This window comes from Peromyscus eremicus, chromosome 19 (assembly GCF_949786415.1).
Source record: "Peromyscus eremicus chromosome 19, PerEre_H2_v1, whole genome shotgun sequence".
Classification (NCBI taxonomy): Eukaryota; Metazoa; Chordata; class Mammalia; order Rodentia; family Cricetidae; genus Peromyscus; species Peromyscus eremicus.
Genome location: NC_081435.1, coordinates 31,757,679 through 31,775,402, shown reverse-complemented (window position 1 = coordinate 31,775,402; position 17,724 = coordinate 31,757,679). Strand labels below are relative to the sequence as shown.

Genomic DNA, 17,724 nt, shown 5'->3' with positions numbered 1-17,724 from the left:
GAAAACACATTAGTTCTACAAGGTCACTAGGAGTTTTGTCATAAATAACCCAGGAACTCTCAATTTCTTGGGCTCCAAGTTCACCAAGGACAAAATGAGGAGAGATGATATGTTAGGCATGTGTAAAATCCATAGAAAACTAAGTTGCCTTCATAGGTTTCTTTGGGGAATGAGTCCTGGGCAACAGAAAGGGGCATTCATACTGTCAGGACAAACCTTAATTACTTATGACGATTGCAAAGAATGAAGGAGGTTGTATGGGTACTGTGCAAAAGACGTGTAAAATTTAGAGGTGGGCAGGTTTTGACGCAAGGAAGCTGAGATCTGTTAGGTGGTACATGCTTCATGGTGCTGGTCACTTAAATGAATATACCTTGCTTGTTTATTTGTACTTTTGTTTTTGTCTGGCAATTTTTATAGTCTTAAAGGTCTTTTCCATGTCCAAACTCCTCTTTGCCTATGCTTTCTAATGGCTACACAAACCTCCATGCTATGACTGTACCCATAGTTGAGTTCCTTTGTGAATGGATGGACAGCCAATTCTGCATTTGTATTAGAGAAGCTGCCACAGTGATAACCTATTATATATATATATGTATGTATATATGAGCAGACAGTCTCTCTTCTGAGTTTATAATCTTCAAAGATGAGATAGATGTTAACTCCTACTTCTTAGTAGAAGGGTAAAAAGACATCTTTACCCCCTCACCCATTTATTCTCCATGTAACCTTTGATTAGGCAGTTAATCACAAGGACCTGAAAAGAAGATCACCAGGCACACCACTATCATGTATGCAGTATTATATCTAAAATGCGTGTGGGCCTGAGTATCCATAAACAAGAATGATTGCTGGTAGTTGGAGTAGGCTTTCTGTATGCCATGGACAACCAGGCCTTTTAGAGTATCTTTCCGTTTTAGTCCTCACAGTTCCATGGTTGATATTCATGTTGTCTCCCTTTAAATGAAAAGTTTGAGCAGAATTGAGGTTATTACACCACAATAGTACAACCCAGATCACACCCGAATCTGCCTGATTCAAAACCCCCGACTCAACACTACAATACCTCTACTCAGTGTATGAACCATGACTACTGAAAACTGAAGTCATGATGTTGTCACCGTTTTCTAAAATACTCTTCCAATTCAACACCAGGACAAAGGGTCCTGTTTTTATCAAGAATTTGAAAATGAACGAGAGGGAAACAGCAATAACAAACGGAAAGGCAATTCACTGGTATGGGACGCACCTCAGAAGCCCTGGGTAGATTTCCCAAGCCTGCCACAGTAATTAGTCACTTTTGGTCTCTGAGCTTCCATTTACTAATCTGCTAATGATCAGGCTGAGGGTGGGGGGAGGGAAGGGACAAATCTGTAGCTTTACCGGCTGTAAATGTCTGCATTGATCTTTGTCTGTATTCATGATCATCTGGGTCTCTGGTATGTTCAGACCCTGTGCTCAAGGGGCGGGACAGGGGACACAGGCATAAGCTCTAAATGGCTCCAGAATTCCAGGTCTGGCTGTACTGAGGAACCAGATCATTCTCCTGGCAAGAAGGTTCTGATGCAGCCAAGAGGTAGAGCCAGAAAGGGAAATGTCTCTTTGCCAAAAGCTGCTGCAGATGGAGGAGCCAGTCTGTCTGGGCAGCCCATGACTTTGAGAGGAGCCATTTGGCAAAGTTGTTGGCAGGAACTGCCTTGCAGCATGGGTGCTGGAGACAGCCCTAGGCTGGAGTGATTCCGGGATGCAGCGAAGGTGGCTGGTGGGACAAATAACCATCTGGTGAGCAGGGTGCTGCTCACCTTGCCTCACTGACAGGGAAGAGCAAGTGCCAGTCAGGGAAGCTGAACTCTCCATGACAGGATCTGACAGGCACAACAGACTCTCCCCTCGGCACCAAAGACTCCACGGAAGGTTATAAATCCCTTAGTGTGCCCTTTTGGAAATCAGGAAGGCCACACTATCTCCTCCACTGTCACAGTGTGGAGAGCGAATCTACCAATTTAAAACAAAACTGTGTGTTCCATGGATAGTGCAGGGTGTGCTGTGAGTGGGGAGTGGCTGGGCAGTTTCAGCATCATTGTTCCAAAGCATCTTCCCATCGATTTGGGCAGACAACACTCTGCCCTTCTCCAAATGTAGTTAACCACACACACACACACCATGCTGCGTGTGGCTTCTGTGTTTGCCCCATATCATTGTCAAAAGGTAACCTGGATGGCTCTTTGTGTATCTTTGCCAAGTCTTTTCTAATTCCAAAAATATGGCAGGGGATAGAGCAACATGTATTGTTTTGATGTCAGATATACAAAAGAATTCTTCTCACCCCCCATATGACAAAGAGTTGAGAAAATTCAAAAAGCTATATTATCGATAGTGGCGTTCTCTTTTAGGAAGAGTATTCACTAATTTCAGGGAAAAGTGAAATGTGTACGTGTTGTATGAATCTCATATCTGGGGCTATACTTTTCTTGCATACACCAGACCCATTAGGGTAAAGACCACAGCTAATTTTATGTGCTTGAGCAAGATACAGTGATAAATATATATGTGCATAGTTACCTTATAAGCTATCTTTACTATCGACGTTTATGATTGCCTACTGCATTTAACGTCACAGCTCTTTGTCATGTTTTAAAAACATTCTACATATCTTTCATCTGAAACAAGTATTTTCTTTCTTTGTACACCATTCTTTTTTCATTTACCCTGATATATACCGAAATAGTCATCAAGAGATTTGGCAACAAACACTACTGGTTCTCAAGAAACATGCAACTCAAGAGAAAAAGCAGAAGTGTGCCTATGCCAGAGAGTCACCTCCTAGAGGAGCTTTATTTACAAATCAGGATACTGGCCCATTTTTTTAAAATACTTTTGAAGTTAAGTTTTGTGTTAGTGTACAAACTAATAGGTTTTATTATGCCTTTTTAACATGTATTTACCACTGTATTTTGCTCATGTTTGCTCCCATGCCTTCTCTCACTTTTGTTCCCCAAATAGTTTCTCCTCTATTTTCCTATAGTATAGATCTATAATGTAATATAATGTAATTTCCTGTCATGTAAATATATAGATAGTTTAGTCTAGATTCCACATAATAGAAAGCCTGCAATTTTTATATATAAATCAAAAGCATGTTTTTTAAGGACAAATTTAAATATGCTACAATGGTGTTTTATTGTAAAAACCTCTTACACTTTATATATAGATAGAGAGATATATAGATAGATATAGATATGAATATGTAGATATAGATATACTTTAGATGTCATAATTTCCTATAAATAACATAATGGGATTGACATTTGGTATGCTCTTCATTTTGTACAAGTATGTGGATGTACTATAGCTGCAGTCAGTGAGCTTTTCATGACAAGGACAAGAATATATATGCGTTCTCTATTCCATTGTAGCTTGTGAGAAAGCAGTAGTGTTAGGAGAGAACCAAGTACATACACACCAATGGGTGTTCAGTATGTAGAGAAAAGCCTAAAAGAAAAGCAAGTCGCTCCAGACATCAATATTTCCTTCCAGATGTTTCCCCCACCTGTGTGTGTGTGTGTCTGTGTGTCTGTGTATGTGTGTGTACACACACACAGACATGCACACAAAGGAGACAGACACACAGAGAGATGGACAATAGGGGAAATGCTAGATTGACATGGGAAGGTACCATATCTGACATTAGTCTTTTGGACTCGGGTTGCAGGGGTGGGGGGGTTATTCTAAAACATCTTATAGTAGAACCATAATTTTACTACTCCCTCCATGTTGTAAGTTCAAATTATACCCATTTTTGTTATAATCTTATGATAAATAGTACACTGTCTTTAAATCATGTCTTCACTTGTTTTTTACAACACATTTCTAAAGATAAGTGCCAGGCAACATGACATGAGCATCTGTGTGTCTAGGTGACATTTCTAGCTTGCCTTCTGAGAGAGCTGTACCAGTGAATTCTTTATAACCTCTGTGGTGTACCCCCCCCACCTCTGTTCTGGCCACAGTTTGCCTCAACTTCTCATTGCCACAGATTTTAGGGTTTTTAAGTTCATCTCAGGGAAGTAAGAAAAATGTTATAAACTAATTTTTAATACAAACCCTTTGGCCTAGTCTCTCCTGGAGCTCTGGCTCTTTTGCCCTTTCTGAGCAGAGAGGCAGGCTCAGTTCTAAACCATTAAGTGCGTTGGTGAGCAGCTTGTTCCCTGGGATGCAGTTGCCCACTTATGTTAAATAAAATTACTTTCATGGTTCCCGGGCATCATTTGTAGATGAGTATATGGAACCTGGTGACCCAGAAATGTTAATTTTCTTCAAACTAGTAAGTAGGTAACTTCAAAGAATTATTGACCCAGTGTGACAACCAGTGTGCTTGTTTAATGAGCTAACCTCTCTTGGGGCACAAATTTGACATTTCTGAAAGCTGTGCTTTTATTTTTCTGGTTAATACAATGAACATATAGTTGAATGTAATTTGAACTCAGACAAAGCTTGAGAAAGGGAAATTCTGCTTATTGTTGTCTTAAGACTTCCAAACGTCACTAGTTTTCCCCCAAAATTGACACTGTAATTTGATGGAAATGAAAAATAACGTGAATCAAATTCATTTGATAGATGTGAATAAATTATGACTGCTATGCTTCAAGTGGTTGTGAGTCCATTTTCAAAGCATACTAGCTGGCTGCATTTGTGCTGTCTTTACATTTTACAGTTGCCAGTCAGTTGAAGGTCTAGTTCACTTGATTTGGATATTTGGGGCATTGCCCTGGAGTCTTGAAGTCAGGATACCAGGTCCTTTGAGGCCTTTTTAAAATTAAAACATTTAACGAAGCGTTAAAAAGGATACAGGGTATGTGATCTACATGTTCAATTCATAAAATTTAAAGATGGGTTGATGGATGGGTGGATGGATGCATGGATGGATGGATGGATGGATGGTTGGCTGAGTGGATAAATACATATAGGGGTAGGAAGGAAAACCAGGACTGTCTTAGAGGATCATGAATGTTAAGGCATCTTCTAGAAACAATGAGTTTCAGTGGAGATTTGGCCAAATAGTATTAAAATCACCCTTTTATAATATTGAATCTACCAATATCACCAGCCTCTTCTTTCTTGAAGTCAGGAATTAAGGCTGCACAGATATGTGGGGCTATGCTTCTGGGAATTCCTCAATGGTTTTAGCTTAAAAGTAAAACTATGACTTCCCTAGGGCCATGGGATGGCATCTAACATCCCTGACAGTGGCTGATTTTTAATCCCATCTCCTGCCCTCCAAGCAGAGCCAGAGATGAAAACAATACTGAGGTCTTAGCAGGACCTGAACCCTGTGCTGTTGGGGAAAAACACAAAGGCGATCTGATTGTCACGTTGTGTTTCTGTTGCCAACATGCTTAGTCAGTCCCGGAGCTTCCTCAGCACAATATGAAATGGAAATTTTCTGATCGGATTTTTTTCCCCCATTAGCCTTAGAAAGTTGGGTTTGAGCCCGCTGTGCGAACCAGGTCCTTTTCTTTTTCCAGTAACTTGACAAGCAGGTTGCCTTTGAGTCCCTCACAGGGATCATTTGGATCTAGACATTGGCACATGCTGAAAGGCAAAACATTTTTTTTTCTCTTCTTTGCCCTTTAAGAAGGTTAGTCTGGTCACAGTGTTCCCCTATGCTTATGAATGTTAATGTTCCCTGTCAGTCCACTCATCTTCTCAGCGTGAACTCGTCTTCAGACTACCGAAGATGGCTTGTGCTGGGTCCCACTCCTCTGGACCACTTGCTCTCTCTGCCTCTGTACTTCCCTTCCGAGGCATCCACATGCTCTGTACCCAACGGACAGTTTCTCATCAAAGTGTTTACTTCCCTGAATGCCCTAAGATCTCTAATAATCACAATTTTATGAAGCATAGATATTCTTCCCACTTCACAAATGTAGAAACTGGGGTCCAATTTCAGGCCGACAGGAAAAGACAGATGCTGCGTATTTCGTGGCCAACAGAGCAGACCTTTTTTTTTTTTTGAAAGGCAATGATTTCACCTTTGCCTAGGTCGTCCTTGGCATGCAGGTGTTTAGTAAATGCTTTTGGAACTCAGTCTTTCATTTGAAAGTACATGGATGATCCCTCTGCAGTTGGATCAGCAGCTGGTTGCACGATGTTGCTAAAATTCCTTCCTAGGGGGAGACACAAGTCATACGGACCCCCTTCTCCTGAGGTCCCAGTGGCAAACAGAGGTATAATTCTGTCAAAGTTCACTCTGGGGAACCAATGAGTTTATTGGGCTTCTTTACAGAGTGTAGATGAGAGATTACTCATAGTGTCCCGCCCCCCAGCAGGCCACCCCTGAAAGCCTTTATCCAGCAGGAATGGAGGCTTCTGCCTAGCGGCTTAGGTGAAGTCCCCTTCCCCTAGTCTTCCTTCCTCTACCTATATACAGTTGCCCCTCCCCCAGCCACATGCAGCTAAGTCAGAACTACATGCAAGTGATCGGGAGAGGCTGGATACTTAGGTGAGGGTCCCATGACCTTCCCTACCCCTTCTATAAGGGGGCACAAACAATCAAGCCCGGCTAGGGTAATCCTTTTGAAAAGGGGTGAAGCTGGATCCCACAAGATGATGGTTTCTTGGCTCAAAGGAGAGTTACATGTGTAATTTGCATGGGGATTCACATTTGTAGATTCCTGTAAGGATGTTGAAGTCGGGTCCTCTTACCCCAGTTAAAGCTTAAAGATGCAGAGGAGCTCTCAAATGATGCACTATGTGACTTTTTTGTAAGGACTTAGACTCTCTTCTGGCTTGTTTCCATTTTATACTTTCCTTTCTGTTTATTCTGTCATTCTATTCTTGAACCATTCAGCAAGTATTTATTGACCATGAAACCTCATGCGTGTTTATGAGTCAGTATGCGATGACATTCATAAGGAAAAATATAACAAGTTATGATAAGCAAAATGTCCTTTGTATAAGCAACCCCCCATATTTTAAGGAAAATTAAAGGTCTCTATATCCATGTGTACAATGAGGGTTTCTCTTATATAAACTTGTATGTATGTTTATATTATCATATAAGAAAGTTGGCTATCAAAATATTAATGGTAATTATCTCAGGCTGCTAAAATGTTAACTAATTCCTACTCCATATTCCTATAATGTGTGACAGTTGTGAACAACTTTCCACATTGTTTACATAATAAAAACAATAAGCTGTCATTGTACAGAAAAACAATTCATAGAGTACATGCTATGTCTGGAAGATGAGCCTCTGGATCTCATAGTAGCAGATGCTCACCAGAGTTCGTTCTTTTACTTTGATGACACAAAAATTCCCCAAATGAAAATCAGTTGGAGCTCTGGAGTGGTAGCAACTTGCAGCACGAATCCTTCTCTAGGCCTCTTACCTGAAGGGCTGGGTAAAAGAATTGACAGTGAGCTTGGCCTTAGCTTCAGTCCTCTCTTAGTCCTTGTCTCTTGATTGAAACAGGAGATGTAAGATGGTATCTCTGACATTGGCTAGTCTTCCTATAGTGGGGGTGGGCAAGGGTCTAGATGAACCAGTGAAAATCAATTGCAGTGATAGAAGACCCATCTGAGAAAAAATGTCCTGAGCCAGTGGGCCAGAGCCAACTCCTCTGCACATGAAAGATCTCACAGGCTTTATTTATTGACACAGAAGGTAGTTTTAATTACTCTGAAGGAATTTCTGGCATGCTTTGTCAGAGCTGGTCTTCAAATGTTTAATCAGTGGATTAGTGACAACCGGACCTACTGGAGAGGTCTACACAAGGGGCAGCTGCAGAGCAATACTGCAATATGGCTGTTTGCAGCAGAGTAACATGGACAGGAAAACGCCGTCCACACACGAGATGACGTGGCTTTGTGTTGTAAGTCTGAGAACCCTGGTGCTCTTCATTGGTTTCATGACCCAGGCAACCTCCAGGCACTCTGTTGTTGACTTATTGAAGAGTGACTTTGGTAAGGTGATCTAGAGCTGAATTTTGCGCAATTGATCAAACAGATTTCTATCTCTACAACTAGTAACTTCAAAGAATATGCGCTTCCAATTTTAGCTCCAAGGAAACTGTATGCTTAGAATAGCATGATCCTTGCTTTAGTTTTACTCGCTCTTGGTGACCTACAAAATATTTTAAGAAAAGAACCAGAATAGGAAAAGCAGGCTGATGATATCATACCACAAAGCCATTTTAATCCATAGATAACTTGAAGTTTAGACCATAGTCTAAGATATATATGAAGTTATTAGGGAAATTGCTTCCTTAATTTCTCTCTTTGCTCTTGCAGTTCTTGGATAAGTTACTGGAATAAGGTGGTGAAAAAAATCAGTCAATAGTATTACATATCATCTCTGCTCCATTTATCAAGATGAACTCCGAAAGAAATTTCTCTTTTCTCTTTGCAGAGAGATGCCCTCTCTAGGTCCTTTCCCTTCGTCCTAATTGGTATAAAATAGAAACTATGCTTTCTTTTTTATTATAAATACGTGTATGTATGTATGTATGTATGTATTTTACATCATGGCTGCAGTTTTCCCTCCCCCCTCACTTCCCAGTCTCTCCCCCACAACCCCTCTCTGTTCTCACCCCCCAATCTCCTCCTCCATTTCTGTTTAGTAAAGGACAGGTTTCCCATGAGTATCAATAAAATGTAGCATATCAAGTTGCAGTAAGACTAAGCACCTCCCCGTGTATTAAGGCTGGGCAAGGCAAGGCTTCATCCTGCAACTGATGGGAACAGATGCAGACCCACAGCCCAACATTAGGTGGAGTTTGGGGAATCCTGCAGAAGATGGGGAGGAAGGATTGTAGGAGCCAGAGGGGTCAAGGTCACCACAAGAAAACATACAGAATTAACTAACTTGGGTCTATAGGGGGTCACAGACACTGAACTGACAACCAGGGAGCCAGAACCATGGGACTGACCTAGGCACTCTGTATATATGTTACAACTCGTGTAGCTTGGCCGTTTTGTGGGACTCCTAACAGTTGGAACAGGGACTGTCTCTGACTCTTTTATTGGCTCTTGGGACCCTATTCCCCATACTGGGTCACCTTGCCCAGCCTTAATACATGGAGAAATTATGCTTTCTAATGTAGACTAACAAGAGACAATAACATGATACTTCGAAGTCTGCATAGGAACATAGGAACACAGAGGCATCTTCAGCAAAATATGCTGATGCCCCCTTTTGAGTTCCTGAGAGTATCTGTGCCATGAATGTTGACATGGTAGTTTGGTATTGCTTTCTCAGAAAGATACTTCTGGTCATTTCATACTGCCAAGAACTGATCTGTTTCCATCAAGTCTGCAGGGAACTAGGATCTTTGAGAAAGAACCTCTTTTAACCATGAAAACAGCTTAGCACACTGTTCTATGGATATTTTGGTGCTGATGACATTTTCATCCTCCGGCCTTTCAGATTAGTCTTTTTGTAAACCAACTTGCCTAAACTGGTGATCAAATTTTGGTCATTGAAGAAATTAGACACAATAGGGGTGCTATCTAATATGTGTATAGGAGTTTTGGATTCCTTCAAACTGTTTGCAAAGCTCTTACAACAGTGAACAGCAAATGAATGTGGCTTTGTTTTTACTTTTTTTTTTTTTAACAAGGAAGCAGAACCATTGGTGCCAATCAGAGTATCTATGATCATGGGCCTACTTTGTGCCAGACAACTTAAGGCTATGGATTCTGAGTCTCGGAATATACCTTTTCTCATGTTAAAGTCCTAGATAATAATTGGATCCTCACTTAGAGGCAATCTCAGGCTGGAGAAAAATACTCCTTTGTGCTGAATCTCTGTGCAAGATGGTGACCATCAGTGTCCTTTACAGCAGGTTCCTTGGGGAAAGCAACTTGGTGCGCATTCACCTTAGCTCTTCTTGACTTCCTTTGCCTTGTCCTACTGGACTGTGCCTTCATCATCTCTCGTCAAACCTGCAATCATGTTCCCCCTCTAACCATTTTTCTCCCCACTTCTTTTAGCTTCTAGTGACCACCATTCTCTCTCTCATTCTATGAAGTCAGATTTTTTTTTAAAAAAAAACCTCTACCTATAAGTGAGAATTTGGAGTGTTTGGCTTTCTGTGCATCACCTAAATTCTTTGTTGGACCTGGGTAGGAGTTGTGCCTTGTTTCTGAAATCATTGTCTGCTTGACAAATCAAAAGGTCTCAAAGACTATGTCCCTAGCCAGCGATACAAGCCTAAAGAATTAAACGTTCCTTGGTGAGTTCTAAAAGCGTAGGGAAGCCCATGGACGTGGTTCTCCTTCATGGCTGTGTATCATACCCAAATACCTAACTCATAGTATCTGTCTGAAGGATTAAATCAGACAACAGTAATATCTTAACTAGTTTTGTGCCTGCCATGGACTGAACAGTAAATGAGCAATTGTTCTATTGTTTGCAGTATTTCTACAAGACTTTAGTGGTCACAAATATAATTCATTCTGGACCATAAAACTTTTGTCCTCATAATCCCTAGAGTTTGGTACTAAACTAAAAATATATTTCAGGTGGTAAGAACGTAGATGACTAGGTTGCTATTTTTATGTCCTAAGGCAAATTATTGAACTTTTCTAAGCCCATCTATCTATCTTTGTTATAAAACGAAGATAACACAGCCCTTAATTTCGTAAGGTTACTATGAGCACCATGCATGTGACAAGGTATATAATAAGCTGATGGTGGTCCCAGGGACACAGTTATAGCATTTTCTTGAGTTATGTTAGGATTTATTTTCACTGATATTAATATTGTCTATACGTCCTAAAGTATACAATATTACTGTTGTAAGACAGAACAGAGTGTAAATAAGTTACTTCCCCGTCTTTAACCCTTAAGCCAGTATCAGTTCAGGCTGGTGGTGATTTGATCCTCATTAAGTAATCAATATACTCTCTTGGGTTGGAATTCTGTAAGAATCTAAGCTATTAGTTGGAACTTGCTATATCAAGAGCAATCTCACCTAAGAGACTGGGTGGGGGCTGGGGTAAATAAATGCAGCTGTATGTTACCAAAATCTGAAGCATCACCACCCCCCTCCTGAAGCCTGGATCTGAACCCCATATTTGTCACAGGAGCCAAGAGAAACCCCCGAGAGAGAGACTAGTGGCACAATAATGAAGCATGAATTACCCAGATGAAAGCATCTATGGAAGCAAAGGTATTACCATTTATGCCTGCTACTCTTGACCAAATAGCAACATGGAAGCACCGAGTCAGTAATTTTAACTGCGTAATGGTTATTCCATGAGACTGAATATATTAAAAAATAATAATAATTGTATGTGAGACAGTTTGACTCATGATTTTAATAATTGCATACTATTTTGATCAAATGTACACGAGGATGATAAATTATTTTAACATTGCTAAGAGAGATTTGCCAGGTAGACAAGAGAGACAAGAGCATAGTGTACTTTATTGATGACAGAGAGGTAGGTTGAATAGGCTAGTGAATAAGACAGATGAATTCATTGGTTGAACAGAGAACAAGGGTTTGGGGTCTAGAGACAAATGAAGACACAGAATAGGCCTCTGACTTTGCATACAATGAGGAATGGACAGTCCAAACACAGAGGTGATTTTTGAGTGTGAAAACAGAAATCACTGTGCAGGAACAAACAAGAACTGTGCACTGGTACTAAATCTTTGAAAGCCCTCGCATAACCTTGGGCAGTGTCCCTTGTTTTGATCAGATGGTGTTTTTCACTCGTTTCTTCAAACCATTTATGGCAAAAAGGTGCCTAGCTTTACAGGATGTAGCTTTACATCCTGGAAATAAAATTTAAGTGAAAACAGTGGTATTTTAAGAAAAAATATCACCAGAAAGTCTCCTTTGAGATAGAGTTTGTAACGGAGGTTGATAGGAACACTGAAGAGAGAAACCAAAGTATAAGCTGTTTGGGAGAAAAGCAAAGGAAAGAGAGAGCCCTCAAAGGAATATTTGTCATAGGAGGAATGTGACTTCAAAAGTGGCCCAAGGCCACATAAGGGTAGAAAATACTATGTAGCTGAGCCCGTGTATGCTTTTTTTATGTGTATTATATATGTAGATATATTCTTTCTGTCCAGGTATGGACAAAAATGCACCAGGCATCAGTGTCCCTGGGGAGCTATGGTACTTTAGAAAATTATTTTTCTTTTTGTTTTTGCTTTTAGCAGTGTTGAGGCTCAAACTCAGGTCCTTGCCTGTGTGAAACAGGTGTTTTTCCACTCAACTATACACATAGCTCTCCAAAGATACTTCATAAAGCACATTTTAAGCCCAGGATGGAGGAGCTGAAGAAATGAATAGCTAAGTCGTTAAGAGCTCTTGTTACTCTAGCAAGGGACCTAGGGCTGGTTCTTATGACCCATATTAGGTAGTTTTCAACCTCCTATAACTCCAGTTTCAGGGGAGCTGATGCCCTTTTCTTACCTCCAAGGGCACCTCCATGTGGTAAATGCAGACAAGTTGGCACACAGACAGACATGTAGATAACTTTTTTAAGTAAGATCGTAAGAGATGGTGTTTATTTTTAAATTTGTGTGTGTGCGTGTGTGCGTGTGTGTGTGTGCGTGTGTGTGTGTGTGTGTGTGTTGTGAGATTCAGTTTAGGTCTACCCTGGATATAGAAAGCTGACATTTTCCTCTCTCATCTGTTTTAATAATGGCTTTGTAATGCCGATTTATCTTGTTTCATTACAACCCACAATAACACTTTCAATGTTGCTTTAATGAGATAAAATAGGAAAAATTTTGAATGACTTTCCAATGTTTGTGCTTCTCTACCATGGGCAAGAGAGAGAGAGAGAGAGAGAGAGAGAGAGAGAGAGAGAGAGAGAGAGAGAGAGAGGAGAGAGAGGAGAGAGAGAGAGAGAAGAGAGATCATACTTGTATGTCCAAAAGCACAAAACCTGCAGTAGAAACAATTGGGAGTTGGCATTTTAAGAGCTTTTGAAAAAGATGGCAATGGATGCCTGCTTTGCCTTTTGCCCTTTTCAAAATACTAAGGAGTTGGAAACTATTGAAACATTTTACATAGCTTAACAAATGAATAAATGTGAAGTATAAAGTATGTGCAGTCTTTGAGAAGTGTCATTTTCACAAATCCACCTATCTTTAAAAAATAGAATTCATTAGACGTCGGTTAAGATTGTCTTGAATTTGCAATATGAAATTATTTAACACTTGTGACATGAAACCATATATGGTTGTCTCTGATTTCCCCAAACAAGAAACTATGGCAGGAGATCAGTGTAAAGAGGCTGGCAGTCCTCTTATTTAATGAGTGCCAACTTGAATCATGGAGTAGTTAATAATTATTAAGCACTTGGGTGCCATTTACTGCACAAATGACCTGCTGTGGATTTCTTACCTGCTGGCGTGTAGTAATCACCTTATGAAGTGACGCTGTTGTGGGGTGGGCTTCACATCTGGAGACATTGAAGCTTGGGGAGGTAAAAACAAAATCCCCATGAAATAGATTAGGATCTGAAAACTGACAAGTTTGATGTTAGGGGTTATATTTTCCACCACTGTATAATTCATAACCCAACTCCTCCATAAGGCATATTTAGAGATGAACAGAGGCTGGTCATGCTGGCATGTCATATTTAATCCCAGCACTCTGGAGGCAGAGGCAGGAGGATCTTTGTGAGTTTGAGGGAAGCATGGTCTATATAGTAAGTTTCAGGCCAGCCAAGCTGTAAGGTAAAACCCAGTCTCCCTGATTGGAAAGGTCTGGAAAGCAGCATAGAACTCTAACTCCTCCTTCCTCTCTGCATGTGGAGTTGAAACATGAGTGATCTGTTCAGAAGCTGGAACAGAATAAAAAGTAAACATGGTTGCATAGACATATGAAGCAACATTACTTGTTTTGTTAGAAATGCCTCTAATTTGGTGGGCTTAGAAGGTTAGTAGTTAAAAGTCATACTCCCTAGGGGACCTTTATTTTTTTTTTAAAAAAAAAAAAAAAAAGCAAAAGAACTTTCCAAGAGATGGAGCATGGATTTGGTCCCAAATGACAATTACTAAACTAAAAGGTGCTCATTCTGAGGTTATTAATCTGTTAATCATTCCATGCCTCTCTGTACAGCTCAGCACAAAGTGAAACCAGGGCTTGGCAATTATCCAATTCCTTTTTTAAGAACCTTGCCTCTTAGTGTGGATAATCCAAGGCCCTCACTGGACCTTTCTGAATCCTGGTTACCCAGCTGATGTGTGTGTGTGTGTGTGTGTGTGTGTGTGTGTGTGTGTGTGTGTGGACACGCTCTATTCTCTTCTTGTCACCGCTGTGTTTCTGGTAATTCCCAACCTGCTTCCTGCATTTATCTGGACTCTAATCAGTCACTGTGTTGAGAATTCAGGATAATCTGCAGTGGTACCCCAGAAGCAGGTCCGTTCCCCTCACCAATGCATTGCCAGGCACTGAGAATGACTCAGAACCTTTTGAGTGATCGCACTGTCTTTTTGCAGAAAGATTATGTCTCCACCACAAAGGGACTGGCTAATTTTATAGCAAGCAGAACAACAATGAACCAAAATAACAGAGCCTTGTGCATCACAGTCCAATCCCTGAGGCTAATTGTTAGTTTGTTTAAGTTTTGCTTGCAGGCAGATAAGGGGCTTCTCCCTTTGGAAGCTTGGCTGAGCTAGTGTGAAGACAAGACTATAATTCAGACATCCAAGTGAAATGCAAATAGTTTTGTGTATTCATGGTCACTAATGACCTGTAATCAAAATATAATTTGTTAGGTTAAAAACAAAGACACCATTAGTTTATTTGCTTGGGAGTGTAATTGGAACTATGTGTCAGTCTGTTGATTTCCCTCCTCTGTTGGAGAAAGTGAGCTGGATGGTGAGTCCTGGGACAGCCATGGATCCGTTTGTGACTCTCCCCTCCTGACCTTTCTTAAGCCTGTGGCTTTAGTGGTGGCAGTAATAGCAGAGATGGAAAGGATACTCTTTCTCAGTGCTTTTTCCTCTTGCTAAGTGAGCAACTGTTTCTATTCCAAATCCCCTGCAGTCGTACTTCAACTGGCTAATTTTCTTGATGCATGTCCACTCATACAGCAAATATTTTGCACATAATTATCAAGGGCCAGTGAAGCTTCCAGTACTGCACTACACCTCAGGGTTTGCCGTGGTCATCTGGAGATTCCTCATACATTCTTTGTGAGATTTAGAATCTCTCTGTTGCCTTTAAGATTTTGGGTATCCCTAATTACTCCTCCGCTGGCACCAAGTAAAGAATTTTTTTCCTTGGCATGATATAGATGCTCTGGTGAGATGTGCATCCTGGGGAACAGGGTATTTTGACCTTGGGGGTGTGCAAACAGAGCGGTAGAGAAGCTGGTGGGTCAGATTACTCCATAGAAAACCTATGGTTTCCTTTGCCTGGTTATTTGCTCTGAAAAGGGAAGACATTTAAACTCTACGAAAGCATGAAATGCCTTCTCCTCCATCAAGCAGGAAAAAAAGGCACTGTGGTGATCTACTTGGTACTGTGGAGAAATGAGGAAGGTTATCCATGGCAGACACTTGAACCAGCATAGGTCATAACAAAACAGTGAATTTCATCTTGGTCTTGTCTTTCTCTGCTCTTGAGGCAGCATCTCCATTCAGCATCACTAGAAACTATCTAGAGCCATTTCTTCCCCTTGTTAGTGTGCTGATTATGCCCTCCACCCAGAGGTAAGTGCCTGTCTCACTTGCTCAGCATGTACCCGGTGGCCTAATACAGCACCTAGCACTCAACACAGTGTTAAATGAGGTCCAGACTCCATGACTAGTGCTTTGAAACCAATTGTAGCATTTAGAAAGTTGTTAAATAAACCAAAATTCCTTAATAACAGTTACTTTAAGGGGTAAAACTTAGTCACTAAACAACACTATAATTAAAAAGGGATTCTTCTGATTAGGACTTTTCATGCCCTTTTAGATTCAGGTCCAAAAAATTCATTTCAGCACATTTTTTCTGTGTCTTTGGAAACCAAGAGCCCAGCAATGCTATTTCCTTCACTTATCCCTATGGCAACCAATCAGACCTCTGGTATATAATGGTATATTCTTTAGCATCTCAGGTTCTGTTGCTCAGAAAACCTTGACAAATTGTGTGGGTGGATGGTGTGGTCAGTTTCTTATTTACTCAATGGATATTCATGAGGCATTTACTGTGTGCCAGGCATGAAGTTAGTGCCACAAGTGTGGAATGGCAAGACCCTCTGGAAAAACACATTAATCAAAAAGGAACAAAGCTAAGTGCACAATGGCGAATGTGACCATCACTCCAAATAAGACTTTATGCTGCTATGGTAGTGTAAAATAAAAAAAGACAGACCTGAACAAAGAAGTCTTTAATGATAAGAGAATGAATGTTCGGTCCTTGGGGAATGGTGGGAGTGAGGTTGAAGGTTGGGAGGCTGGCCCAAGGGGATAACCAGACATACAAAGGCTGAATCATGTAGAAGACAAGATGCTCATTCTGAGCAATGGAAAGTGGCGTATGTGGCTTCAATGTCCCAGAACATAACTAGCTAGGTACCTCATCCCGAAGATCTTTGAAAGTGTGTATGACCCTTTCGCTTTTTTTCTGGTAGGACTGAAAGAAAACTGTTTTGAAAAAAAAATTTTAATTTGGGGAAGATTGGAGGCAATGGCCAAATTTGTTTCTCGAGGACAGAAAGAAAAGAAAAAAAGCATATTCTGTCTTCAGGATAGAGAATAGATTGGAAATGAGTGGATAAGCGATGCGTTCCCATGAACCTGACAAAGAGCAGACATCCTATGTGCCCAGGTGAAGCAGTCCCTGCATAAAGCACATGTCTTTGCAAGAGACTGGGGATGAGCTCCTGGCATAATGCAGACCTCTTTAAATTCCCTGTGTCATGCGTGCACACTTCTCTAGGCATAAATTAGCATCATTAATGCAGAGTGTCACATCAGAGCCCGGTCCCCTCTCCAGCCAAGGCATCACTGTAGCACCTTTCTCTTTGTACTTCACCCTCCACCTTTGAAGGCTGTTCTTGGCTCTTATTTTCCTCCCCACAAGTGTGAGATTTTTTTTTCTGCTGTGCTGTTAGAGTGAGCCCCCACTTACAGTCTAATCCTCCGTGGCTTTGTGCCTGTTTGTCAGGAACTTGGAGAATGTATTAAGACATGGTACAGGGTCAGAAGCTCTATTTTGACAATGATTGTGTCTATTATCTATTTTAATAAATGTAAATTGCTGTGGAGAAACAAATCATTTTACGGCACTTGAATCCTTTCCAGGGAAGCCTGGATCTTTTCTGTGTGGCTTAGAACTATTACTGTCATTTTTTCTTCACTGAGTTGAATAAAAACATTTAAATGAGACCTTTGTTAGCACACCTTCCTGTGCGGTTGCCCTAATAAATTGTTGTGATCTTTGTCTTTGAAATCTGTATTTTGTAATATTTGCAGACTTATCTCTAGCCTCTTCCAGATTATGAGGTAAACTCAGTATCAACTCAAAATATAAGCCCCAAACACTGGGAATCCTGCCATGAATGAAGCGTTGATCTTTTCTCTAGAAAATCCAGTCACCTGTCACTGTTAGGTCAAAGCTTAGAGATAAGAGAGAAGAAGAAGCCGGGCAGTGATGGTACATGCCTTTAATCCCAGCAGGCAGATCTCTGTGTGTTTGAGGCCAGCCTGGGCTACAGAGTGAGTTCCAAGAAAGGCTCCAAAGCTATACAGAGAAACTCTGT

The 17,724-nt window shown here is 40.8% G+C and overlaps 1 protein-coding gene across 24 annotated transcripts in view; it reads left to right on the top strand.

Annotated features, from left to right (window-relative positions):
- Nucleotides 1–17,724, top strand: part of Ppp2r2b (protein phosphatase 2 regulatory subunit Bbeta) — a 291,625-nt gene that overhangs the window by 47,634 nt on the left and 226,267 nt on the right. For 12 of the 24 annotated variants that reach the window (XM_059245825.1, XM_059245826.1, XM_059245824.1 and 9 more), the window contains one exon: nt 11,089–11,174. The exons of 10 other annotated variants lie outside the window; for them this stretch is intronic. In XM_059245825.1, coding sequence (XP_059101808.1) covers nt 11,151–11,174 — 24 coding nt within the window. In that variant the 5' untranslated portion in view covers nt 11,089–11,150. Of the gene's footprint in view, nt 1–11,082; nt 11,175–17,724 lie in introns of those variants that run through there. 2 more of the 24 variants (XM_059245838.1, XM_059245839.1) reach the window with 1 other exon arrangement.